Here is a 26,891-nt window from a genome sequence, read left to right as displayed (position 1 = left end):
GGCGCCTGCCACTTCAGAGCCCCCACCCTCTGTCTTGCTGGGAGCCACACTCAGGATATCCCAAAAAGGGTCCTTCAAAGCCAACCAATCAGTTCCTGTCATTTCCCCCATCACCCCTCTCCGGGTTCCTCCAGGTGTCACCTGGGCCCTTAGAGTCTCTCTGAGACTGGCCCAGGACCCTGCTTCTAGCTCAGCCCCACTCAGAGGAGCCATGGCCCAGGGCCCTGAATCTCCCCTCTCAAGTGGGCTGGGGAGGGAGAGGAGGGAGGAGAGAGGAATGAGAGGAGAGGGGCCCTCACTCACACAGCCCACTCCAGCTTCTCGCTCCGGATGGACCAGTACAGGGCCTGGAATAGAAGCACACAAGTGGGCAGGGGAGCCTTGGGCTACGGGCCCCAAACTCCATCTGAGGGGGTTGCTGCAGCCTGTGTCTTCCACCACCAACACAGCTGCCCTCCTCCCTTAAGCTATGGGGAGCTTGTCCCCACATCTGTGCACACACACAACTTATGGAGAATTTGTCACACACTGCCACATGCCAGGCACTGTGCTGGGAGCTGGAGACACGGGGTGACGACAGCAGTCCTCATCCCTGCCTGAGCTCAGGGAGGCCTGACCTGGTTCTCTCAAAGGGAAATGAATCACCCACATGCTGTCCTTCCCGGAGGGAGCTGACAGCAGGAAGGTTCACCAATGGGGCGGTAAATGCAGGGTGAATGAATGAATGAATGAATGAATGAAGCACTGAGCTTTGAGATGATATAACAGAGTGCTCATTTGTACATCCGCCAGCTTTCATACCCCTGGCCATGCCTGGCTCCTAGTAAGTACTCCACAAATGCTGACTAAATAGATAAGGACAAATGCTACAACTGCTGACGGTGCCAAGTCTGTCCCGGACACTGTGTGTCATGGTGACACCAACACTGTAAGTGCCTCTGCCCCAGGAAGAACTCGAGTCTCTGAGGGGTAAGTTGCCAAGACCAGGATTCAAACCCGGAGCACCTGCCCACCCCACCACACACAGACTTTCGTCTCTTGCAGCTCTGCCTTCCTTCACTCAGCGCTTCTCAGAATTTGCAGGCCTTAGAACCACCTGGAAGCATCATGACCATTTTGGGGGTCCCAGCCCAGCAAGCTGGGTCAGTAGGTCCAGGGTGGGGGCTGAGAACGTGCACACACTAAAAAACCCAAGCTGACACTTCAGTGCCCTTCACCGAACAGGCCCTGCCCTCTGAGGACATCTGGGCAGAGCCAGGCCCATGCTTAGCAGGGAGCCGGCGCCTGGGCATCCTTCTGCTTCACCTTCAGCAGCTCCTTGGGGAAGTTCCCGCCCTCCTGCAGGCCGTTCAGGTTGCTTATGAATTCCTGGCAGCTCATGCTCCTCCCGATGTTCTGTAGCCATAGAGAGAGGAGACAGCTGGCACTCCAGGCCAATGGGCACCCCCACCAGCCACTCTCCCATCCACAGGGCCATCCCTAGCCTGGACCCAGGCCAGCCCCGGTGCCACAGGCGCCTGTCCAACTGCTCACCTGTCCGTGTAGGTCCGTGTTCAGGAGCATGGTAGCGCAGGTCAGGGTGTGCACAGAGTCTGCCCCCAAGGGAGGTAGATGGAGAAAAAACACTGAACCCAACCCTGCGAGTTTCCTCTGCCCGCACTGGGCTGGGTGGCCCCCAAATGCTTCTGTTTCTCCGCAGCCCCCAATCACCCCGCCAGCCTTCCTCCAGGGAGGTCCTGAGCAGGCCCAGGGGCAGGTTGCGCCACCCTCCCGGCACCCGGAGTCCCTTGCCCGCCTACCCACTGAGGGGAAGAGTCCAGGGTTGCAGTGATGGAAGCGCCTGGAGAACTGGTACAGGACGCGCTCCCGCTCCTGGGTCTCCCCGCTGAGCACCAGGGCCTGGAGGAAGCCCCTGGAGAGATGGCCAGAGTCAGGGCCGCACCCAGACCGCAGGCCCACAGGCCCAGGCCAAAAGCGGGCCCCAGCCACCCTCCCTCCCCAGAGACCCAGGCGGTACCGGAGGGCATGGTCCAGACTCTGGCCACCAAAGTGGAAGAAGGCAAGGTACTCCTGAGCCACAGCCCTGCTGAAGTCGTTGCTGTGGAGAGGAGTGGGGCAGAGTCTGGGCTGGGGGGGGGCAGGGCTGGGGGACCCCAGGGCCTGCACACATCCCGAAGCCTAAAAGGTGGGTCCCGGGGCAGAGAGGGCAAGGGTCAGCCAGGGTCTGGTCTGCTGGGTGGGAGAGACACCTGGAGTCAAGGCAGAGGGGCAAAGTGGCCAGTCCAGTAGCTCTAAGCTGGGTCAAGAGTGTGGAGAAGGGGCGACACCAGTGTGACTGAGAGGAAGAGGCGGGCACAGCAAGGGTACGGGAGACAGGGGCCACCAGGGCAGATGCGATGGAGTCAGAGGTCAGCAGAGGGGCTGGGGGGCACAGCAACAGGGAGGGCAGCCAGGGGAGCAAACCCGCATGGCCTCACCCTGGAGCCTCGCCCAGGCTCAGAGCCCCTTACTTCTTTTGCAGGTGGGCAGCCACTTCAGACTTCCGGAAACCCTCCAGGCGGTAGAGGCGGGAGGCCAGGTCCCAGGCCAGCTGGTGGGTCCTCACACCATTAGCCAGCTTGTCTCCAGCCTGCGGGCTCTGGCTCTCCTCTGGGGATGGCATGTGGGGCGTGGGGCTCTCAGGAAGCCTGGAAAAGTCCGTCAGCCCTCAGACTCTCACTTGGATGGACACAAAGGGGCTCTGAATCAAGTCATGGAGGGGCCCTCAGTGTACCTATCTCCCCGCTGCCCTCCAGCTCCAGCCTCCACCGTTAGACCTGGAGCCAAGAAAGCTGCGCTCACACATGACGGGGGAACCGAAAGCTAGACTGGCCTTAGGAGTCACAGCAGCTGGGGCTCAGGTGGTTTCCAGTCTCTCTTCATACCAAGGGGGACAGGCAGGCGACCCGTTATGCATTGACACAGGCCGGCAGCCCCCACAGAGTCTGACACTGAGAACCTCGTAAGTCATGCCCCACCTCTATCTGACCCTGCAACATCATGACCCAGGACCAGTGGCCTGGCGGTCTGGGTGCTCATTACCCAGCTGCCACAGTTAGTGACTGCAGGGAGCAGGACTTGTAACAGAGAAACGCTCCCTGATAAGGCACTCTCTGCGCTTAACACGTCCATCTCTGGCCTGACGGGGACGGTGTCTTTTTTGGTCCCTGCTCATTGCGTCCTGAGGCTCATACACGCCTGACAAGCACGGCAAACATAACGGAAACCAGTTGAGAAGTGAAATCACAAATCTTGCAAAAAAACACTGGGGTTTTTCATAAAGCCCACGAAAGTGGTGCTGTGAGACCAGGGATCACAGGGAAAGCCACAGACTGGGGGAGCTGGGAGAGCGTGTCCACTGAAGAGCCAAGCGCAGGAAATTAAATGACTCACTTGCCCCCCCTAAAAAGAACTACTTGGACATTCAGCTGTCGAAGCCATGAAACACTTTTACAAAAGTGACCTAGTCAGCGTCGTTACCAAACCAGTGTCCAGGTGGAAAGGCTTTGGGAAAACACTGGGTAAATGCAAGTCAGCAGGGGACTGGATGCTTTACATGAGCGCATCGTAGGGCACATGACTCTATCTCAATAAAGCTGTTATTACAATAAAATAAGAAAAAACTTTATGGTCTCGCCGTGAAAGTCCAGCATGAAAGAAGGGTGTCTCACTGGACCAGCAAGCTTATGCCGGGAACGTGAAACTTCCTACGTCATGTTAAATACAAGATTCAATGAACTTATGGAATATGTGGTATACGATTTACTATGAAAGTGCGGGTCTCACTTTAGGTGTGTTTACTTATTTTATCTTGGGTTGAGTTCACTCTAATTTTGAGACAATGAACCCTCTCTGCTAAGAGGCTGGGAGATTCATCTGGTGACCCAGCCTCTGTACATCCACCTCCAGGAGCAGTTTTTCAGAGGAACGAGGGGGACGGCTCTTCGATCCTGACACTGACAGGTTCTGCGGCCACATCGCAGGGACACCGAGATGGAAGTGGGGTCAACCCTGAAGCCCATGACCTAAACAGTCACTGCTTCCCCCGGCCTCCTCAACATGACCCTTCATTAACTGACCAGGGAACAAATCTCCCTCCAGTGTAGAGACCCCAGAGGCCATCTTCACATAGCATCCAGCGGGCAGAAGGAGGATGGTCTCTCACTTGGCCTGTTCCCACTCAGCCACAGTTCGGGGCTCACTGGACCCTTCTCTGGGCCCCGACTTGACCTCTGGGTCTCAAAGCCCCTGGTGCCCGGCTTCCCCTGAGGTCTAAGTGTGAGTTTTTCCTGGATGCCTCCTCAGAGTCAGAGCAAGTGTGATCCCACATCGCGAGCTCTGACCTCCCAGACCCATAGCCACCTAGTATGACTCCAGCTCTGGGCACATGGCCCTGGTCAGTTCCCTCCCTGGATACTGTTCAGCCTTGGACCTGTCTCTTGGGGCCCTGCTTCAGCACACTCAAACTCTGCCCCATGTGTGACTGTCTGCTCTTTGCTTTCTGGTGCTTTCAAAGCCTCCTGTCTTCCTCAAAACCCTGCTGGTGCCTGGACACATAACTCTGGCTTAAGTGATGGCAGTGTGTAAACTCCCAGCATGCACTTCTCTGCTCCCAGACCAGGGGCCCTAGGCGCATCCATGAGCAGGGGCCAGAGCCACTTAGTCCCACACTCACCCTTCAGAAGCAGCCACAGACACGTCTGGCTGGCCGGCTCTCTCACTCTTCACCTCCTCTGCTGGCCCCAGGGCCTCCTCGGCCTCCTCTCTCTCCAGGGAACTCGGTTCTGCCTCGTATGTCTCCAGGAGTGAAGGACGGGCAGCATCTCCTGTCCACTCAGGGAAGATGCTGCCGGAATGGCTGCCCTGGGGCTGTGGGCTGCCTTCCCGGGAGGACTCGGGGCTGGGCCTGGGACTGGGGCCTCTGCTCACAGATTCAGGGCTGCCTGGCTCTAATGAAGAGGCTGGGCACTCCCAGGGGCCAGGGGCTGAGGTGCAGGGAGCAGAGTCCTGGGGACGCTCAGCATCTCTGTCACCTAAGGAAGAGCATGAAGTGAGGCTGGCAGGGGGCAAGCAACGGGCCGAGGGCCCAGGGGCCTAGCAGAGCCAGGACACCCTGTGCCTCCCCCCAGGCGCCCTCCCTGGGCCTCCTCCTTTACTGGGCAGCACGTCCTGTCCCTCCTTCAGGCCGTGACCTCCCACACAGAGAGGCAGAGAGCAGAAGGCTCCCAGGACTCCAGCCCCGAGGTGACCAGGGCTCAGGACTCACTAACCCACTAAGACCCAGGTGCTGAGTCTCCTACACATTTGCTCACTCACTCCAGGAAGCGAGTATTTAAAACCCAGGCTCCTGATGGTGTCACAGCGGCTGAGGCAGGATTTAACCCCAAGTCTAGCTCCAACACAGACACCGAGACTCTTAATGACGCCCATAGATCCAAGAGTGATATCTATCCCACTCCAGATGCCAAAGCCTCCCACCACCCAATTTCCCAGACCCCACAGTGGATCTCACTTCTGTCCTGGGAGATGAGAGGCACCTGAGGCCAGGAAGGACCTCGTCCTGTCTGCCAGCCCTCGGCACTGGGCAGAGCCTGCTGAGAGAGGCACAGGGTGTCCGTGAGCCCTGGAGGCCCTGAGAGGTGAAGGGGGTACAGGCGGGGGCGAGGAGCATGACTATGAGTATAGAGCCCCACATCCCGCCATTCTCCTACCCAACCTGAGCCCTGAGCTCAAAAGAGGGTCCTGGACAGGGGAAGACCCACATCCCAGGGGGCTGGGGCTGGGCCCTGGATATCACGGGGTCATGTCTCTCTTTATAGGTGGAGAAGATGAGGCCTGGAGAGGGGAAGTGACTTGCCCAAGGTCGCACTGGATGGGAGCCAGGGCTAGGGTCAGATCCAACATGTTCTGTTTCCCAGGTCAATGCTTTGTCCACAAGGGATGCTTCAGGGTCAAGACTATCTGCCAGAGAAGTCTAGAGGAAGAAAGGGGTGGAGAGAGGTACCCTGGGGGACTATCCCCAGGGCTTTTCCCACATCAAGGCCCTCCAGCCCCCTGTCCTTGTCCACTGAGTTCCAGTCTTCTCTGCCTGTCATCCTCCCTCCAGCGTCCCCCAGGTGAACTGCCTCCTGCAGCACCAACTCAAGGAAGGGCTGTTACAGGGAAGGCAACAACCCCAGGCACTGGGCGGAGTTGGCCACCCAGGTGGACCAGGTCCCCAAGGGCTCCACAGCCGCAAGGCCCCACCCACACCGGGACCCCGGACATTCAGCAGCCTCTCTGATCGCGGAGTGACAGGTATGCACTGCCAGGAGACAGGACAATCCCAGCCCTGCCCAGCCATCCTGAGCTTCCTTATCTCTCCGCAGAGGCCACCCTGGAACAACCCTGCTCCTTGGTGCCTCCCACACTCGTCCCCATAACGCGTCCTACTTGATATCAAGGACCTCTGCCATTGTCCTGTGGGCCCAGTCTGCTGCCATGGGCGGGACAGGGAATGAGAGGTGGTGAGATGAAAGTAACAAGTGCTGAAATCTCCAAGAAAAAAGGACGGGACTGACAGGCATCTCCCGTCAGGGGCAGGGCCACCCTTGGTGCTGACCCAGCAGCTCCGGCTGGGAGGTGAAGGGTTGGGATCTGAGGAGAACCTAGAACAGGTTACAAGGGGAGGAGCTGGCTGTTCCTCAGTGTGTCCAGACACCACCCTCAAGCTGCGGGACAGAGACACCGTGAATATCACGGCTGCCGTGTTCAACCAGGGTCATGGCATCTGCAAACTCTCCCACAACCCTGGAGCCCCAGCGGTCCTGCTCTCCTGCCACCTTATTCCAGGGCTCCCACAGGCCCTGGCCTCTGAAGGGTGTCCTGGGCCGGTGACTGCAGAGCAAGGCCCATCCTCTCATGTCTCCAAGGACAGCTCCAGGTCAGTTCCCAGGGCCCGGCTTACCTCACTATCTCCCCAGCCGCAAGGTGCAGTGGGAGGCCTGTCGGTGGTGGCCACTGGGGCCCAGCAGTGTGGCTGGTAGATGGGTACAGGAAATGAGGGGGTGGTGCACCCACTGGAACCAGCTGAAATGTCCCCCGAGTCTGGCTCATCTCCCAGCCCCCACGGCACCCCATCTCTCAGGAGTGGAGGCTGCAGGGTCTGTGGACTCTCAGGCCCCTCATCAGTACAGGTGTCTGGGAGCTCCCAGGAGAAGTGAGGTACAGAAGCAGAGTCCGAGTGGGAGCTCTCCAGGAAGAGGGGGTTGTCGAAGAACACTCTCTCGTCCTCAGCACCCCACTCCAGGGAGGAGCCTGGGGTCCCCTCGGCCGGCCACACAGGGTCCTGGCCCTCACCCTCAGGCCCGCTGCTGTCCTCCCCCAAAGCCTCCTCTGCAGGTGGGCTGGGGAGCAGGCCCGTGTCCAAGGGGCTCCCCCGGCTGGAGGAGAAGGAAGGGAGGGCAGCAGGGGCCATGGGGAGGCAGGACCGCAGCTCAGCCCGGAGCCCCTCTGTCTTCTCCAGCTCCTCCTCCAGGTCTAGGACGCACATCTGCGCCTGTAGGATGCCCGCCCAGAACACCACCTGGGCGGACGTGCTCCGGCTCGGGTCTGGGTTCCGCTGGGAAAAGCCATCCCCCAGGCCTGTGGGCTCCGCGCCGCAGCCCCCAGAGGGAGTGTCTCGCCTCACAGACTCAGGGGGGTCAGACGCCCAGGTCTGTCCCCGGAGAAGTTCAGGCGGGTCCGGATAGCTGCACACTCCCCTCGGGTGCACTCTTGGGTGGGGCTGCAGGTTGTCTCCCAAACGGACATTGAGAAATTCCACGGGGCTGGGATGCTCAGAGAGACTGTTGTCACCCATCATTCACAGAGTGCACGGGTGTGGGTGCCCGGGAGTGTCCGCGTCACAATCCCATTGTGTGGCTTAGTGGGAACCGGCCAGGGTGCGCTGGGAACCACTGTGCCCTGGAAGTGCCCAAAGCAAATGCATGTCAGCAAGGGGCCGCCAGCCCAGGGAGCTCGTGCTAACGTGTCCGCCGACTCTGCAAGTCCCTGCCATGTCCATAGCCCCACCGGAGGGGTACACCACATCTGCCCTCTGACCCCACTGTCTTAACAGTTCATTCTAAAGACATAAAGACACCCATCTGTGGGCTGACAGTGGCCCAAGCCGCTTACTGAAAAGGCCAGACCAGCCAAATGAGGCCATGCAGGACTTCGGACTAGAGGGCGGAGGCAGCTGCAGCCCCAAAACAGTGCGAGATCAGCCAGAAACAGCCGAATGCAGAGCAGGTGGCACCCAGACAGACCAGAGTCAAGGAGAACAGTCTCATGGCAGAAGCAGGCCCCCAGGAGAGATGGCCACGGCCCGCCATTGTCCACAGCCTGAGGCTCCTGTCTTTGGGGCCTGCGTCCTTCACAAGGCTGACCAGCCCATCCTTGTCCATAGCCTGCAGCTTGGCCCAGGTGGAAGCAGGTCAGGGTACCCACTGACCTCTAAGCTGGGCCTGGGCTCTTGGGTGGAGACTGGGGACACACAGCCACACCCGCCCGCCTTGGGCTGCACCACACCTGCCCGGAGCTGCTGTGTTCCTGCCACACCAGCACTGGCTCAACGGGACCGTGGGAGTGGGGCTGCTCCTTCACACGAGTAGCTGCTTTGATCCCCTGGACACTGAAACCGTAACTGAACTGTCACCCCTACAACGGGTGCTCAGAAGGTGCGGGTTAAGCACATGGGCCCCGTGGCACACAGCTGCAGCACCAAACACACCCCAGGCCTCGTCACTTGATCACCTCGGTCCCTTCACTCACATGTCTTTCTTAGAAACTGTGTGCCCGTAAGCCATGCTGAAACTTGTGGACAAAGGTGTGAGCATACACATGCTCCCAACCTGTACCCATGGGTCTCTCACCTGTCCACAGCCCACCTGACACACCTATAAGAGGGACCCTGGAGATGGAAAACCAAGGTCTGCAGGGGCCTGGAGTTTGGGCCCCAGAAGGCTCAGCTTGGGAATATGGGCCAGGACCGCCCTGAGTCTGTTTCCCTTCCTCTTGAGACCATCCTCCAAAAAGTTCCGCAAACACAGGGCCCCTTCCTGGGCTTCCACCTGTGCCTTTGTCCCAGCCCTATGCTCCTCACTTCCAGCAGGGATCCGAAGCCACTGGGTAGTGCCTCTATCCTCAAGTTTCGGCCCTGGGAGGCACCAGCCAGTCTTCGGGGCGCAGCCGTGGGCTCTCAGCCGTGTATTCCCGCTCTGAGTCAAAGCGATCAGAACCCACTTTGTTTTTCCCTGTCCCCTGGGGGTCTCCCAGTCCTAGCTCAGCCTCTCCATGAACCCCTTCCCCAGGCTGCAGGCAAGGGGTCACATGGTTTGCTCCCTGTGCCACCTACTGGCCAGGCCGGCTACCCAGGTCCCCAAGCCACTGTCCAGTCAATACTCTCCATGCTCTTAGAGCCAGAGACCTACTGTGGTCCTGTTCCTGGGGCCAGACAGTGAGCTCAGGACTGTGGTCTGTGCCTAGCAGCCCCTCTAGCCTCCTCTCCAGACCCCTCAGATAAAGAACGACCAAGAGGGAAGAGGCAGGTGGCCCCCACTGCAGCCTCCCTCAGCAACCATCCAGCAGAACCCCGAGATACTGGGAGGGCAGCACCACTTGGGGAAGGGGGCACAGGGACAGGGAAGCACTCGGATCTGAACATGGGCATCCCAGTGCCTTTCCAGACCCTGGCTGAGCTGCCCCTTCGGCTCCCCTGGGTGGGCCCTCGCCCCTCCACCCCCGCAGCTGCATCTGAACGCATCTGGCTTTCAGAACACCCCAGTGGGCACGAGACGACATCAGACCCTGTAGTCACTAGTGAGCTCACATGACAGGAAAAGTTCCGATGCCAGTAAGCAGTAATGGGATGAGTGCTGGGTGGGGCAGGAGCAGGGCGTCAACAAGTTTGTAAGGAGGCATCATGGGCCTATCTTTGCAAATGTGTATGTACTCACAGGCGCGAAAAGGCACACAGAGTTTGTTAGCTCTGTGCTACACCCTGGACATGCTCCCTGAGAGAACCAAGGCAACGAAAGAGAAACGAGCTCTAGGCCTGGGATGGGAGTCAAGGCCATGGCAGGAGAAGCAGACAGATGAGCAGACAGCCAACTCTGAACCAAGGAAATTCAGCCTGGCCACACCCCATCACTCCCAGACCACTTGCCCAACGTGCAGTTTCAGCAGGCCTCCTCCCCCAGAATGTAAGCACCACCGAGCAGGTTCTCGCCACACTCACTGTCTCACTGGGGACATGCTGGGTGACCGAGCCACGCTGGTGACCCGCGATGTTACACCCACTCCCACCTACAGCTCAAGCAGATTGGAGACATGAAGCTTGGTGTGGCTGTGAGACGCGGGGTCACGGAGCCTAGTGGGATGGGTCCTGGCTCTAGATGGCCAGGCCACGCCACGGCAGGGCCACCATGTTTAGCAAGTAAACATACGGGACACCCACCAGCCCTTTCCAGTACTTGGGACACACAGCAATAAAAATTACTGTCTGAAAGTGGGCACCCTGAGTTTCCGCTGCCAACCCAGCACCACAGGAGGTGCAAGGGACATGCAGTCAGCCACAGCACAAAGGAGACAAGCGGTGACATCTCCTAATCCAGACGCCAAGGCTCAGAGTTTCAGAAAGCAAGAGCACAGCAGGGAGGCAGAGGCCGGGCTGGAAACCCAGGTCAGCAGCTCCCGTGTCAGTCCTCCCTCTAAGGTCACGAACTCCCTCTGGTCAGCCCCTCACACCCATCTGTCCCCACTGTGCAGAGGAGGACCCTCAGGGCTCGCAGGTGTTTGTGAGCAAGAGGAAGGAAGGTCTGGCGGGGTGGGTGGGACTGAAGGGCACAGCCTCAACCACCTCCCTGGAGGCCTGGGAGCCTGCCACTTTGGAGAAGATTCAGCAACATTGCAACCTCAAGACCTGAGGGCAGAGCTGTCCCCTGGTGCTCCTGCCAGGCTAGCAGGCAAAATGCTCACGTGGGGCCCCACTCCCAGGGCTAGCTGGACAGAGAGGGGAGCAGAGAACAGGTTCATCTCATCTGCGCCCTCCACCTATGGAAGGAACCCTGCAATGGCAGGTTTAAGAAATGTTTGTCTGTCTATCCTCTATTATCTATTTATCTATCATCTATCTATCAATTTCTCAGTCATCTATTATCTATCATCTATCTATATCATCTATCACCTATCGATCATCTGTCACCTATCAATCATCTATGTATCTATCATCTATTTTCAATCATCTATCTATCTATCTATCTATCTATATCTATCTATCTTTCTATCTATCTATCTATCTATCTCAATCTACTTCCCCGCCTCCTACTTTTCTCTCATTTTTCTTTTAAATTTCTCCTCCCGAATGGAGGGATGGACCTGATCTGAACAGTGAGGTCGCTTATAGCCATCAAGGCTGTCCTACCAGTCACCTGGGTGAGGGCAGCTTGACCCAGCAAGAGTCAAGGAGCAGGGGTCAAGGAGTGACCGGCCTATTTCCAGGAGGTAGGATAGCATCTCTCAGGCAGAGGTGGGCCCAGTCTCCTGCACCTAGAATTTTCTTGGTTTACTTTTTCCCACTCGGGTGTTTTGTGAAATCTCAAGATCATAGCAACCTTATAACAAAGGAGGGAGAGCCTGCCACAGGCCTCCCAGGTGGGCTCGTTAGGTCTAGGTCGTTAGGTCCTCACCTCTCTCACAGCATGAGGGTGCAGAGCGCAGGGTAAGTGCTGGGAGAAGTAGGATGTCTCTTTGGAATCCAAGAAAATGCCTGATCTCAGGGAGATGGTGAAGGGTGGGCACTGAGGTGCAGGGAGAAGGCTGAGCACACTGCCAGGGTCTTTCATGGAGAAGGAACATGCTGGCTGGGTAGAGGACACAGAGACTGGCCTGGGGGACAGGAGGACGAGGCCAGCCACACCCTGCCTGGGCTCCAAAGAAGCTTCTCTTTGATCTGGGGGAGGGAGGCAGCCTTGGATTTGCTTCCCTCCACTCTGCTCCTTCCCTGCAGGAGGCTGGAGATAGCCTGCCCAGAGGGACAGGTGACAGCCTGGGTGTCCTGTGCCCCCATAGCTGAGGATTACAGACTGGACTCAAAGCCTAACTACAGCTGACCAGCCTTTGACTCTGGTCAGAAGCTTCAGCTGGTCCTTTCTCTGTAAACCAAGGGAGTGGGCCACAGCCAGCTGGTCCTTGGGCCTGCTGTAACGGGGGAGGGGTCTGTGCCTAGAGCTGGGCCTGGGCCTCACTGTGTCCTGCCCCTTCAACTCACAGCTCTGCAGGGCCGCTCAGAGAAGTGAAAACCACCGACCAACAAGCCACCTGGCAGACAGCACCAGCGGCCAGCAGATCCCTGCTCTCGGGCCCCTCCAAGCCGCCTGCATCCCCTCTCTCCTGTGAGCTTCCATATTCTCAGGCATTCCCTCTTCCTGCCCAGAACTTCTCTTTCCTATGGAAAAAGCGGAGGCTCCCGGCCTATGGGGACTGAGGAAGTGACCCAGCCAGTCCTGGGCAGCCGTGGGAGCCATCTCAGGGGTGTCTCCCCTGCGGGCAGGAGCTGAGGGTGGGGTCGTCCATTGGAGCCTCAGGACTGACACCCTGCCAGAACCTGGGCCCAAGCACCGCAAGACATGCTCAGGACAGGCCCACTTCCTGCCCACACAAGGAGCAGCATGCAAATGTGCAGAGAGTGGAGGGGCCCCCGGGGTGCTAAGAACTAGAGGGTGCGGCCAACCCATTAGGTCCAAACAAGGAGCCCCCTAATGGCCGAGCTGGCCCTCCTGCAGTGACTGCACCCAAACCCTTGCCTGCCTGGGGTCCAGGTTGAGGATCAAGGCTCACCTGAAGCCTCTGGCCCCAAGTGCACCCATGGGCACCGAGCCAAAGCAGTCACCACACACCCTGAGGCCTCCTCAGCCCCCCACCTTCTCTCCTGCAGACCCCAGGGGCTAGTGGGAAGCCGAGGAGGAAGCAGAGAAAGGGCGGGTGGGGCAGGTGGGTTGAGGAACCAGGGGGATGAAGAGAAGGAAGGGGAAGGGTTGGGGTGCCGCCCGCCAGGCATTCAGCAGGTACACAGCAGGGCCCACAGCTCCTGCCTTCCTACCCACCTGCCCCTGCCACTGGGGCACACATGACTCTCGCACACCCGCTCCCCTAGTCCCCGCCAGGCCCAACCCCCTGCCCCAGGCCCACCTTGCTCACCTCTAAAGGACCCAGGAAAGGGCCAGTGCCTGGCTCCCAGGAAGCAGTCTCTGCTGCAGAGTGTCCGCCCACGAGTGGTGAGCGTGGCGGCTGCAGCTTCCGACTTCCGCTCCCCTTGCCCCCAGAGACTCTTACCAGTCTGCTCGGCTCCCCAGCTGCTCTGTGCCTCGCACTTCCTGCCCACAGAGGGGAGCCCCCATGCCCAGGCCAGTGCCCAATGGGCCCTTCCCCATGCCCCCACTCTGGCCAGAGAGAATCCGCCACCCTTCTCCCCCCAGGGCCGGGGACAGAAAGGGGAAGGTGAAGGCCCTGTGCTGTGACAGACCCCACCCCTTCCTGCCTGTGGTTCTGTCACCAGGTTCTCAGGCCCCAGTGGCACACAGGAGGCCTGGGTCGGGCAACTGTGCTTGTGTTTTTAATAATCAACATTCAGATTTTCATGGCCTAATACAATTGTCTCATGTCACAATGTCTCCTAGCAGTGACTCAGCCACTCCTCTCACCTCCTTAAGAAGCATTACTGTGCCCATCACACCTGTCGGGATACGGGCTCAGGAAGGAGAAGCCACTGCCCAGGGCTGCTTGGCAGGGAGTCACTCAGCCGGGTAAGCACCCAGAGCCTCTGAGCACACGGACCGACTGGTGTCCGTGCCCCTACATGTCTGCGGGACAGGCTCAGGTGCGCGTGAGTATGTGACGGGCTGGGGCACCGCTGTCCCATGCCCCCCGCACAGTCCACCTCTCCAGTCTCTCCCACCACCGCCATGTCTGCTGAGGGTCCAGAGACCCGCCAACTTCATATGTGACTGCCGTGAGGCCCCTCCCACCACAGCTCCAGCCTCCGCCAGCTACACCCGGGGCGGGGCCATGGGCCCTTCTCCACATGCTGAGCGCCCGGAGCCTGGCATTCTCCGCCTCCCGGGCCCATGTGACCTCTTCCTCCCACCAGGATGTGGCCTCGCTGCTCCATGCAGACGGGCCACCACTGTTCTCCTGAGCTAGAAATGTTAGAGGCGCCTCACGGTCCACAGGACCAAACCGGGTTCACCCCCCACCTACAGCTCCTGCTGTATTTGGGTGCTTACAATGTACTCTACGTGTATGCCAGAAAGCTAGTCACTGAGGCCTACATGCAAGCCCTCCACATGCGGGCCCCCCACATGCAGGCTCGCAACGAGGACTTGGCTCTCCAGTCCCCACATGAGGCCCCAGCCCTCAGGGAGCATCCAGTCCACTGGCAAACAGTGACTAGACAGCAACAGATGAAGCAACGCCAGATTTCAAACCGCACCAAGGCCGGGGAAGGAAGGAGCAGGGAGGACAAGGAGGACAGGGGAGCCCACCCGGACGGGCTCAAGCTCAGAGTGGCCACATGAGAAGAGTGTGGAGCAGGCAATACAGGCAGAGGGGCCTCCAGGCTACGTACCCACCCAAGGCCAGAAAGGCTCCCTGAGGCCAGAGGAAGCAGGAGGGCCGGTGTGGCCTTAGCAGCCACCCTGGGAGCCCGAAGAAGATGGGGCCGGAGTGGCAGAGCCAGGTCCCAAGGGATCCCCAGTGGTCAGCAGGGCAATGACAGGTCTGGGAGTATTTCTGTCCAGTGTTTAAGGACGCTGGCTGAATAGGGAGGACGGTCGGGGGCTTGATGACCAGGGGAAGCAGGACATGGCAGAGGAAGGGAGACAGAAGACTTGGGGTACACACTAGGGCGCTTGGCAGGATCTGTTACTTTAGGACATGTGAGGTGCAAAGGACAGGGGAGCAGAGGCCACTTCTGGCTGGAGCGACTCAACCTAGGTGATGGAATCTGCTGGAATGGGACAGAATGGGAAACATGAGACCTAGAGGAGAAAATCAAGAGTTTGGTTGTTTTAAGTACTAGGTTTGCAACACCTGTGAGACACTCGGCAGGCCACTGAAAGCCATGCTGGGACTGGGCGGGCGGGGCAGGCTGGGGAAAGCATCAGAAGGAGGTCCACGCTGGGGCTGGGGGTGCCCAGGGAAGGCTGCTCTGTTGAGGAGGTGAGAGAACCATGAGTACAGTGTCGTCACCGGACAACAGAGGAGGTGAGTCTGGAAGAAGAAGTGGTCAGCTCTATCGAACGCCACTGCGAAGTCTGGGGAGATACACAGAGACCCCTGGGAGGCTATGGGGAGTTTAGGACAGTGGGGTGTAGGGCGAGTGCGATGGGAGCAGGATTTAGGTGACCATGCATGATGACGGCCAGCCTCCCAGCCCCCACCCCAGGCGCTCCATCAGCCCCGTGGTCCTGGCTCCCAGGGCTGGACAGTCCACCTGCTCCTTAACTACAAGCACAAGGTGAGTGAATGTCTCGTCCCCTCCCCCTGACCACATCCTGACCCGCTCATGGGGAAGGCATCTGCCTCTCCTTCCCCTCCAGGCCATGACCTTGGATGTGACCATGTGTGTCTGGGGGCTCCAGGCTGGGGTGCTTCCAGCTCTCAGCAACTCAAGAACAGACCCCCAGGCTCCTGCAGCCACCAGCTCTGTTTCAGCTCCTGGAATTTTATCTCCTTCCCAAGACAGCAAGGAGCCAGGCTGGGGGACCCTGTGTGCCAGTGAGGGGGGAGTGCAGCTCCCTCCAAAAGCCCCACCCGATTCAGCTTTGATCTCATGCACCCCACTGCTGGGGTTCCCTGCCTGGCCCGCAGCCCCTCCCCAGGGCCCAGAGGGCACGCACAGCCGCTGCACAGACCGCCCTGCAAGGCAGCCCTTCCTGCCGCCACCAGGTAGAGACTTCCTGTTTGCCTGCAGAGGAAGCCGCTGGGCATAGGTGAGAGATAGTGTGTGGGACCTGAGAGCAGCAGAGGAGTGGAGCCCACCCCCAGGAGAGGGGCTCTGGGGGTTTCCGCACAAGTCCTGCCTTCCCAGGAGCAATAGAGGATGGGGACGGCACCTGGCTGATCACTGCTCTTAACCAAGGGGCCCTCGACAAGCAGTGCCTCCCTCCCTTTGAGTCTGGGCAGGTGGGGGTCGCTGAGCCCATCCTGCAGACGCATGAGGACATGGAGAGTCAGAGCAGGTACTTGGGCTGGATCTGACCCCAGGACTGCAGAACCTGGCCAGCACACACCCTGCTGTGGAGATGAAGGGTCGGGCCTTCCTCTAGAGCCAACAGCGTACTAATGGGGCAGCCTGACGCATCTACCCCGCTCAGAGTTTATAAAACTCTGGTGCTGAAGGGGCTCACGCCGTGCTTCCAAGAGGGCCAGCTCCCAGGCAGCGTGACAGCCAAGCTCGGAGAAAGGGGCTTCTGTCTCTGAATGCGCAGAAGGCATAGCATGGGGTGGCCGCGCCCTGATTCCTACAGAAAAGGCTCATCCCTGTCAGATCAGCAGGAGGACACCTGCCCCGCAACGGGCAGGAGGACACCTGCCCCGCAACATCCCTCTACCAGGTCACAGTCCAGCTGGCCAGATCAACTGGACTGCGGGCTCCCTGGGCCAGAGCAGAGCTGGGAGGCAGGGCGGGCTTAGGGTGGTTAGTGACTGAGCCCATGGCTCCGGAACAAAGGTGCCCCAAGGCCTGTGATCTCAGGATGCGGGGAAGATATGTCTCTGGCAGGTCAGGGAGGAACAGGGCCAGCCCAGCACGAACTCTGTCACCAGCCTCCAGGCATATGCTGGGCTCCAGTGCTGCCCTGGGTTTCCTGGGGCAGGAAGTGATTTCGAAAGTGAATGACGAGGTTTAACAAGCTTTTATCTCTTGGACCTGGTTGCCCAATCTCTTAGGCACAGTAGCCTCGGGACTGTCCCTTTTCTGCCTGTGGACAGATGCCCAGGCCTCAGCTCCCTAGCCCAGCCTGTTTCTCCCAGGCTCCCTTCTCGGTGAGTTTTTAGCCCAGCATCTTACCTGCAGCCACCTGTCATGGGTCTGTCCTCATGCAGGCAGTGACTGGGGCTCTAGAGTCATTCTCCTCCGTCCCCAAAGCCCCCTTGGCACCCAGAAGCCGCTCGGAAAACATCTGCTGAAACACACGGCACGAAGTTACTGATGAAGGAAGGATGCTCTCCTGTCAGCATCCACAACTGGATCCTGGGTAGACAGACGGTGGCACAGCCATATGGTGAACCTCGGTGGCCTGGGACCACTTCACTTCTGCAGAGCACTTAACGAAGTGGAAACATGCTGACAGGGCATCATGAAGTAGGAAACCCAATGATACATTCAGGAAGACTTCAAGTTTTAAAACCTTGCTTGTGTGTTTAGGCAATAAAATACCAAAACATTGGTTTACGGTGGCTATCTGTTGTGTGTACACAGTTCTTTGTGCTTTTTGGTGTGTATCTGATTTTTAAAAATATGTATTATGTTTATCATCAGCAAAAATAGAGATATTAGAAAATTAAATTTGTTACATTAAATAATGATTGAATATTTCTGCTCACTTTGAAGGCTAGAAGGCTCTTTGTCAACCTCCGTCCCCTTCGATGGCGAAGGCTGAGCCCCGTGTGGGCCAGGAGAGGGCATGAGAGGCTCTGTTAGGACCCCTCACTGTCACCGTCTCTCAAGTAGCTGCCAGTGTGACCTATGTGATGTTGGTGTGGGGACCCACTTGGATCCAGAGTTGGTATGAAGATTATTTTAAGTCAAAGATGTTTGACATTTGCCAGATGTGAAAAAGCAGCCTACTCAGAGCCTCCCCTATCTGATTAAAAAACAAACAAACAAACGAAAAAAAAAAACAGCAACCTCTGGAAAACAAGCTCCAGAAATTCCCTCTCCAGGGCAGTCCTCCTCCCAGTGGGGAGCTCAGTGAACCCCCCAAGTCCCTCCTCCAGAAGACACTGAAATGGCACACACACCTGTAGGCACAAACACCACCACAAACTTCCTCAGCTCCCACTTGTTCTCAGAGCCCATCTGTGTGTCCTCCCTGCCCCGTCTCCCATTTCCCCTGCTGGGTGAGGCACATGCACCTCTAACTTCAACATAGTCAAAAGCCAGCCACTTTGATTGGTCCCGTGTGCATGCCAATAAGCCCTCTTCTGCTGTTCACCTGTCTTTAGTGAGTCTAATTCGCAGGCCCCAGTCACTAAATCTAAAAGGGCCGAGGAAAAGTTTTTCCCTCGTACACAGTAGAGATCATCTCCTCACTCGGAATCCAGGGCTGAGTTTGCCTGCGTTTGCCTTGGAAATGCCTGTCTCCACGTCCCTATCCAACCCTTACCTGGGTCCCCTCCGCCAGGACAGGACAGAGTTCGAAAGGGCAGCGGCCTCCCTGGCTGGTTGGGCCTGTCCATCCACTTCTCCCTGTATACTTGCCCCTGGCTCTATCCCCAGGCTTCCCCACCCACTGCCACATGCTCACCTCCTGCCTTCTCAATGAAGGTTCACAAACTCTTCTCTAGCCTTGAGAAGCCCGAACTGCCAGCGGAGACCCTTCAGCCGGGTGAGCAGGACTTCAAGTTTGGAGGCAAGCCCAGCATCATGGCCATGTGCCCACGAGTGCCCTCCCTGGGCCCAGCCCGCCCCTCCTGGGTCCTGTCTGTGGTGTCACATCGACCCCCACCCGCCAAGTTCCCCGCCTGACCCACTTAGACTCCTGCCTCCCGAGCACCTGGCCCAGGGGCCCTCCCTCCCCTGCCCCACTGCTCCCCACTCAGCTGCAGATTGCATAAGGCAGGGCCCTCCACCTCCCGGGTCCACATCCACAGTCCACCTGGGGATACTCCTGCCCTCAGAAACCTCTGCTAACTGTCGCCCAGTGCCTTTAGGGAAAGCCCGGCCCTGGTACTTGCAAGCCCAGACTCTCCTGGGACCACAGGCCCTCACCCCCAGGGATCCTCCGAGGGTCCCGTACTTTCAAGTCAGGTAAGCACAGCTGTGTGTCTCCATGCTGCCTCTTGCTCAGCCCTGACCCCTTCTCCGCCTTCCTCCTCATGTTCCCAGGCCCACACTCCAAAATGCCATTTCTCCAAACCACCTTTCTGACCACGCCAGTGACAACCAACTGTCATGATGATGCCACAACACCTCCAAACGTGGAGAGCTGTGCATCCACCAAGCTCACAGGTGGTCAGAGATCTTTCCGAAAACAGTATCCATTTTAAAAAGTAAGAAGACCACGATTTGCAGCACAATGCAATGTAAAAGACACACGTAAAATGCACCCAGATCCGAAGACAAACCTCTTGTAACTATGCCAGAGTGGCCGCCGCTCCCTAGCATAGGGACAAGTGGTGAGGGCCCATCTGTGGGACTAGAGATGAGAGATCGTTATAATTCCGTGACAAAAGACAAGATAACAGCCTAGTTTAAGCCACAGGCCACAGACATGAATAGTCCACAGAAAGAGAAAGACAAATAGCTTAAAACGTGTGAGACTCACAGTGCCGCTCGCTCTGAAGAAACACCTATGAAACCACAACATGAAGCGATTGATTTCGGTCAAACTGGCAAGAACAAGAAGCTGGTAACACCCTGACTGGTGGAGCCGCCAGAAACAGTCTCAGAACCAAGCCTCACTGTCTTTGGAAGCAGGTTGGCAGCTCCCACCAAAACCTAAAATACACAAGGCTTTTAAATCAGTGAGTCCACATTTACGGATCTCTCCTGCTGAAACACACAGAAGTGAGTGAATATGTAGGTACAAGGATGCTCCAGGCATCACTGTCACTGCAAAAATGTGAGGAAACAACCAGAAAGCCAGAGAGGACCGCTAGGCAAATGTGGGAACTGTGCTCATGACAGGTTTCATTTATTCGCATTTATTCAACAAGGATGAAGTGCGAACGCATGTCCTGACTCTGGAAGGTAAGTGTATTAAAGAACAAGTTTAATTAAAGTACAAGTATTCCTGTGAAGAAAGAGAGAAGGAAGACACACGCACACATGCTTGGCTGCAAGTGGAACCCGTTCCTGCAGACACCGTCTCAAGGAACAGAAGGGAGAACTGGGCTCCGAGGATTGGAGGGAACGAGATGTCGCTCTGTGTGCCTGAAGGGCTGTTTGAATTAACATTTGTAAAAATATTTTTAACACATGCAACCGTTACCTTTAAAAATATTTTTCAAAGAAATTCTAACTCATGAAAATATTAACTTAAAAAGAAGAGAAAGGTGGAACAGGCTCACAGCCCCTGAGTCTCTCTAAGCTCCCTGCCATTGGGACAAACATCTCCACTGTGACCAACCTCCAGTCAGCCACACCTCTCCTTGCCTTTCCCTGGAGCACTTGGCTCTAAGACCACCTGACTGCAGCCCTGACCTCTGCACTCACCAGCTCTGTGAAGGTGCCAGCTGTCGCACCCTGGGCCTCGGTTTTCTTATCTGTGAAATGGGAGCAGTGATGGTGCACCCTGCAGACTTGCTGTGAGGGCAACGTGTGTCTGCACATAAGGCAGTCTGGCACACAGCGTATGCCCAATAAATGTCCTGTTTTCCACGTAAGCCGACTAATGAGATCGCCAGATTAGTTTAAGAAGGAAAGATTATTGGAATTTTCCGAGAATGCTACAGTTCTCCCTGTCTCTTGTTTCCCAAGTTACTGATTTTAAAAGCTCAGGTTTGCCCTCACTTTAGCTCTTTCTTTGTTGGCTCATGATTTCTGGGCGGGTGCTGGATGTGGGAAAAGCAAATGACACTGCTCCCATCTCTGGTGGTCACCTGTCACCTCTTTGGGGTAAACCACCACCTCTGTTCCTGAATTTGCTTGGGAGCCCCATCTGCTTTCCTGGGTGTCTATGGCCTGAGGCCAGCCTGCCTCCTCTAACCAGAGGCTCTGGGAGGCCTACTAGCCTCCAACCTGTCCCTCCAACACAGCCAGTAGGCTCACGCCCCATTCACGCCTTGGGGCCTTTGCACTCTCTGTCCCCTCTGCCTGGAATGTTCTGCCCCAGATAGCCATGTGACTGTGTCTTGTCTATATTCAGGTCCTACTCAAATTTCACCCCTCAGCTCCATCCCTCCTGACGTCTCTCTCTCAGACTACGCCTCCCAGCAGGACATGCACTCTCAAGACGCAGAGGACAACCCATCACTCGTCCACCCGTCGCCGCTCACTGTCCCTTCCAGGCAGCTCCTAAGTCTTGCTCACAGTAACGGAGGCACCTCACGCTGTGACCATAGGGTACCATTCCCTGCCCCACTCAGCAGGTCAGCCTTCTGCCTCTTCCCCCTAAGGACCATGCGTGTGAGCCACCTGTTCCACCTGGTGCCCACCACTGCCCTGTTCTGCTCCACTTTCACTGCACTTGCTGCCCTGAAATAATGGGCATCTGTCTGGGTGATTCAGTCTGTATTTGCTGAGTGAGTGAATGAGTGAGTGAATGAATGAATGGCTCTTCTTCACATCCTGGGCAAGGAAGAAATGTCATGTCTGGGAGGAAGACTAAGCCGGGCAGCAAAGGCTAGGGCCTACACTGATCATGGCGATTCCTACCGGGAGGGGCTCACAGACACCCATCTGGTGGCTAAGTACACTCATCAGCTGGACGAGGAGCGGGGTAAGGAGGTTCCAGGGCAGCAGCCTTGGCTTTGATGCTGGTTATTTGCACAGGGCTCCAGCAAGGGCACTGCGGAGAAGGCAAGCCTGGTCACTGGTGCCAGAGGAGTGGGAGCAAGCCCTCAGGGTCACCCGGGTCTAACACCGGATGGCCATGGCCATAAGGGCATGGTGCCCAGATCCACTCGCCCAGCTGGTGGAGCCGGCAGAGTCACCCACGCGCGCCCCGGCCGCCTCTCCCCATGGGGCACGGCCGAGAGTCCCCTTGCTGCTCCTGCCCCGCCACTAGACCAGGTTGGATTCCGAGAGACCCCACTTGCCCTGGGCTCTTCTGCAGCCTTCTGTGGCTCTCCTGGCTCCTGGCCCCCTGACCCCAGGGTTCCAGCCCAGCCCCTGGCAGGTGCTCCAGCGGCGCACCGAACCCCGTCGGGCGGCGGGACTCCCAGCCGGCCTCCCCACGGCCCTTACCCATTTCCCGCCAGGCTCCTGCTCCGGCCACATGCCGGCTCGGGCGCCCCATGGCCAGGTGCTCAGGTGCCCAGGTGCGGGGGCAGCGAGGGCTGCGGGCTGTGGCTTCAGGGGCTGGGCCGTCAGCTCCGCGGTGTGCTCACGGGAGAGACCAGTTCCCGATTTGGGTGGAGGGCGCGGCCAGGGGCGGGGCCGCGCGGGGGCGTAGCCGTCCGACAGGTCGGACCCGGGCCGCGCGGGGCGGGGCAGGGCCAGTCTGGGCACGGCTGGTCCCTGCAGGCGCCTGTGTCTGTCCCGAGCCCTCGACCCCCACCCCACCTCCCCACGCCCCCCGAGGGCACGCAGTCACACAGGACCCAGGGCCCTGATGCTGGGTGCTAGGTCGGCAAACCTGTAATTTATCAGTAATTCATCCGTTCATTCTACCAGCATTTGCTGCGCACCTACTGTGTGCGTGTCAGGCACTGTGGGGTAGAATGGGCTGTCTTCAAAGATTGCTGCCTGGCCCGGGAGGTGCGATGCGAACTGTTGCTGGGGGTGGGAGGACTCCCTAGAGGAAACCCCTGGAAAGGAGGGAGCCCCTCCACCTGCACACACACTGCCCAGCAGATCTGCAGCTGACTCCTGGGTGAGCACGCCTGGGGCGAGAATGTAAACAACCCAAAGGAAAACAGTTAGGCGGACATGCCTGCAGTGAGCTGCCTGCTGCCAGGGGAACTGGGGGCTCAAGTCCCGCCCTGTTAGCCCGACTTGGTGAACACTTTGGATTGTCCGCTAGGGACCCAGGATGGCCACACTTATGGAGCAAAGTCTATGTCCCAGGATTCAGGGATATATCCTACAATTAGGGACAAAACCAAAAGAAATCCATTCAAAATCTAAAATCAAGACTCTACAAAACCAAAGTGAGGTTCCAGGAATTTAACTTCCTGCTAAAACAAAGCTCGCACCCTTCAGAGAAAAATAACAGAACCCAGAGCATCCATCCACAGTGTATCATCCACAATGACCACTATACAACAGAAACTAGGTATTGTAGCAAAATATCACCCCATCACCTAGGAACTCACAAGGTTTTTTTTATGAGCTCCATGTCAGGAATGGGGGGGGGGCAAATGCCAAATACGTATTTTTTTGTCATATCTCGGTATCACACGTGCGGAAAAATAAGATGTTAGACTCTCAGGGTAAAAAATTAAAAATGAAAACTATGACGAAGATGTCAAAAAGGCTACAGCAAAAGATGGATATAACGAGTGGAGAGATAGGGAGTTTCAGCAGAGATAGAATCACCATGACTTTAAAAATAAATAAGCAAGTAGACTATAGATAAGCCTGCTCCAGGCAGGGGAACCTCCCTCTGCATTACCCTGGAATGGAGACACACCTCAGTATTTCCCTGTCAGAGGGCCACAGGTGAGTTTCCCAGCATAAAATCAAGGCTTCCCAATTTGGGGGTCCTCTGCTGCAACTCAGCCCACTGTCCCTGCAGGCGGCATCTGGCCCTCGTCATGTCACCCTGAGGGAATTGGGGTCAGAGACTTGTACAACGAGGTTGCTCTGCTATTGCCATGAGTCATAAAGTGTCTCATCTTCTGCTAGTAACGATGTAAGCTATGACATGCCAACTCGCTGGCTTACTAGCAGAGAAAAGTCAAATCTCAGGTCCTTTCACACTTCCTGACTTAACAGAGATAAAGAGAAAAATCTTATAAGCAAATGGGGCAGGAGAATACACACTGCATACAGGGACCCAGTGATAAGAATGGCTGCTCGTTTCTCATCAGAGACAACATGGACCAGGGGACAATGGAACATCTATGTGAAATGCCAACAGAAAACTGGATACAGTTCTGTATCCAGTTAAATACATATTTTAAATAGAAAACCAAATAAGGACATTCTCAAATAAGCAAAACCACTGGCAGACCCAGACTACAGGAAGAGGGAAGAAACAGGATAAAACTTAGAATCTACAGAAAGGGACAAAGAGAGCTGGAAATGATAACTGGAGGAGTAAATTGAAAAGACTTTCTTGTGTTAAATGATTTAAAAGTCAACTGACAATTTAAAGAAAAAACAATAGCATGTTGGGAGTTAATAACGTGCACACAAGTAGCTGAATGACAAGAAAAGCACACAGCACGGAAGGGAAGGGGAAACACAAGCACATTCTTATACGTGCAGCTTTATACTATCCACACAGAGTGATGTACAGTACGAGATATAAAAACAATGGCTGAAAAAGAATCGAGAAAATAAAGAAAAAGTAAGCAAAAACAAATGGGATATATCAAACAAACAAGCAAGATTGAAAATTATCGATAATCACATTAAACACTCCAATTAAAAGGCAGAGCTTGTCAAAATGGCCAAGAAAAAAAGACCCACCTATTTGTTTAGAAGAGACACATTTTAAATATAAAACACAGACAGGTTGAAAAGGATGGAAAAATATACCTTGTAACCAGTCAGTGAGCCTAAAGTTTGGTGCAGTTATGTTACATTTGGACAATTATCCCTGACCGGGGTGACAGTACAGACTTCAATACAAGGAATATTCTCAGAAATGAAGTGTCATAGAGATAAAAGGATCAGTTCATCAAGAAGACATAGCAAACTTAAATATGTCTGAATCTAGCAACAGATCTTCCAAATAACATCAGGCAGAAAAAGACAGAACCAAAGAGAGAAATATAAAATCCACAATCGGAGTTAAATATTTTAACATCTCTGTCGATAATTAGTAAACAAGGACACACAGAATCAGTCGGGGTGTAGGAGATGTGAATGTTATCATTCATCTTTACCAAAATGAAACTATGGAATCTGACCCCACCAACAGTAAAACACAAATGCTTCTCAGGTGCACATGGAACATTACCCAAAACCAACTATGCAGACTGGCTAAAAACAATCTCTGGATGTTGTGAGTGAGAGTCACGTAGATCCTATCTTCTTGGTTATGGTGGAATTAAATTAGAAATGATCAACAGCATTTTATCTAGAAAATACCCTACTATTTGGGAATTAAACAGTGTACCTCTAAATAATCCATGAGTAAAAGAAGAAATCACACAGAAATTAGGAAATGCTTTCGTCTGAAATGGGGTAACGATAAACAGATCAATGTAACAGAGTTAGTGTCTAAATGCAGGCGCACACATTTATGGTCAATCGGCATCTTCCAACAACCATGTCAGGTAACTCGACAGAGAAGGAGAGTCTCTTCACAAGTGTTTCTGGAACACCTAGAAATCTGCATGGTGAAAAACAACCCTGGACTTGCATCCAGATGTGTAAAGACGTGTTCCAACTCAACAGAAAGACAAGTAACCCAACTAAAAAATGGGCAAGGGATCTGAATAGACATTTCTCTAAATAAGACATACAAATGGCCAGTAAGCACACAAAAACGTGCTCAACATCATTAGGCATCAGAGACATGCCCATTAGAACCATGAGATGCTTCTCAGCTGTTAGTCTGGCCACAATGAACAAGAGAGTAGCCAGTGTGGGGAGATGGATGGAAAAGCTGGAATCCTCACGTGCTGCTGGGGGAATGGTGAAGGGACCCAGCAGCTTTGGAAAAACAGCATGTGGTGGTTCCTCAAGAGTCAGACATGGGATCCACCATGGGATCCAGCAGCCACACTTTTGGTGTGTACCCAAGAGAAATAGATATACAAAATGGACATGACCCAATGTCGCCACTGATGTGTAAACAACAAGTAGAGTGGCCACACGCTAGGATGTTACTCCACCTGACTGAGGTGATGCTGCAGTGTGCATCAGCTTGCAAAACATCATACTCGGTGAAAAGCTCCATCATGAAAGGCAGCATGTTGCCTGACTCCACTTACACAAAACATCTGGAAAAGGCAAATCAATAGGGACAGAAAGATGAAATGTCGCCCAGGACTGAGGAAAAGAGGGAAATGGGGCGCGCCAGCTAAAAGAGGTGGGGTTTTCTATTTTTGGTGATAAAAATGATGAAATTCATTGTGGTGAGGGTTGCACAACTCCATGAATACATTTCTATTCATCGAGGTTCTCCAGAGAAGTAGAACCAAGAGGATACATGCAGACATGTATGAAAGGAGGTTTGCTACAAAGCACCGGCTCACCATCTGCCGTCCACAAGCTGGAGCACCAGGAGGGATGGGTGTGAATCCCACTCTGTGACCAAGGCCCGAGAATCAAGGATCCGATGTCCGAAGGCAGGAAGACTTGGGCATCCCAGCTGCAACAGAGAGGGCAAATGTGCCCTTCTGCCTTTTGTTCTGTTGGGGCATCAGTGGGTCGGACCAGGCCCCCCTGCACTGGGGAGGGGTCTGCTTCACTCCTCAGTCACCGATGCAAACCCAGTCTCCTCCAGACACACCCCGAAGTCATGGGTGTCAGCTCCCTGGGTTCCCTCAGCCCATGTGAGTGACACTTGAAATTAACCATCACGATACTAAAAGCCATGGGACTGTACATTTTAAATGGGTGAGTTGTGTGACATTGAGGATATCTCGATGAAGCTGTTACAGAGAAATAAAAGAAACTTATGCCACACATAAAAATGAATTCAAAATGGACCATTGACTTAAGTATAAAAACTAAAACTATAAAATATCTAGGAGGAAACAGGAGGAAATGGTTTCTTACAACTTGATGAAAAGAATTGATAACTTGAGTTTTATTTTAAGTGTTTTAA

The 26,891-nt window shown here is 55.7% G+C and overlaps 1 protein-coding gene across 11 annotated transcripts in view; it reads right to left on the bottom strand.

The window, feature by feature from the left end:
• Positions 1-26,891, bottom strand: part of PSD4 (pleckstrin and Sec7 domain containing 4) — a 33,554-nt gene that overhangs the window by 6,015 nt on the left and 648 nt on the right. The window contains exons 2-13 of one of the 11 annotated variants that reach the window (XM_039851621.1): positions 26,317-26,472; positions 17,129-17,243; positions 6,986-7,983; positions 5,897-6,013; positions 5,552-5,633; positions 4,715-5,072; positions 2,511-2,687; positions 2,018-2,098; positions 1,800-1,912; positions 1,534-1,592; positions 1,306-1,395; positions 304-347 (exon numbers count right to left, since the gene is read on the bottom strand). In XM_039851621.1, the coding sequence (XP_039707555.1) occupies positions 304-347; positions 1,306-1,395; positions 1,534-1,592; positions 1,800-1,912; positions 2,018-2,098; positions 2,511-2,687; positions 4,715-5,072; positions 5,552-5,633; positions 5,897-6,013; positions 6,986-7,882 (2,018 nt within the window). In that variant the 5' untranslated portion in view covers positions 7,883-7,983; positions 17,129-17,243; positions 26,317-26,472. Of the gene's footprint in view, positions 1-303; positions 348-1,305; positions 1,396-1,533; positions 1,593-1,799; positions 1,913-2,017; positions 2,099-2,510; positions 2,688-4,714; positions 5,073-5,551; positions 5,634-5,896; positions 6,014-6,985; positions 7,984-13,257; positions 13,559-17,128; positions 17,267-22,189; positions 22,473-26,316; positions 26,732-26,891 lie in introns of those variants that run through there. The other 10 variants (XM_039851617.1, XM_039851620.1, XM_039851619.1 and 7 more) reach the window with 10 other exon arrangements.

This window comes from Pteropus medius, unplaced genomic scaffold (assembly GCF_902729225.1).
Source record: "Pteropus medius unplaced genomic scaffold, Ma_sr-lr_union100, whole genome shotgun sequence".
Classification (NCBI taxonomy): domain Eukaryota; kingdom Metazoa; phylum Chordata; class Mammalia; order Chiroptera; family Pteropodidae; genus Pteropus; species Pteropus medius.
This window is presented reverse-complemented; position numbering and strand designations above follow the sequence as displayed.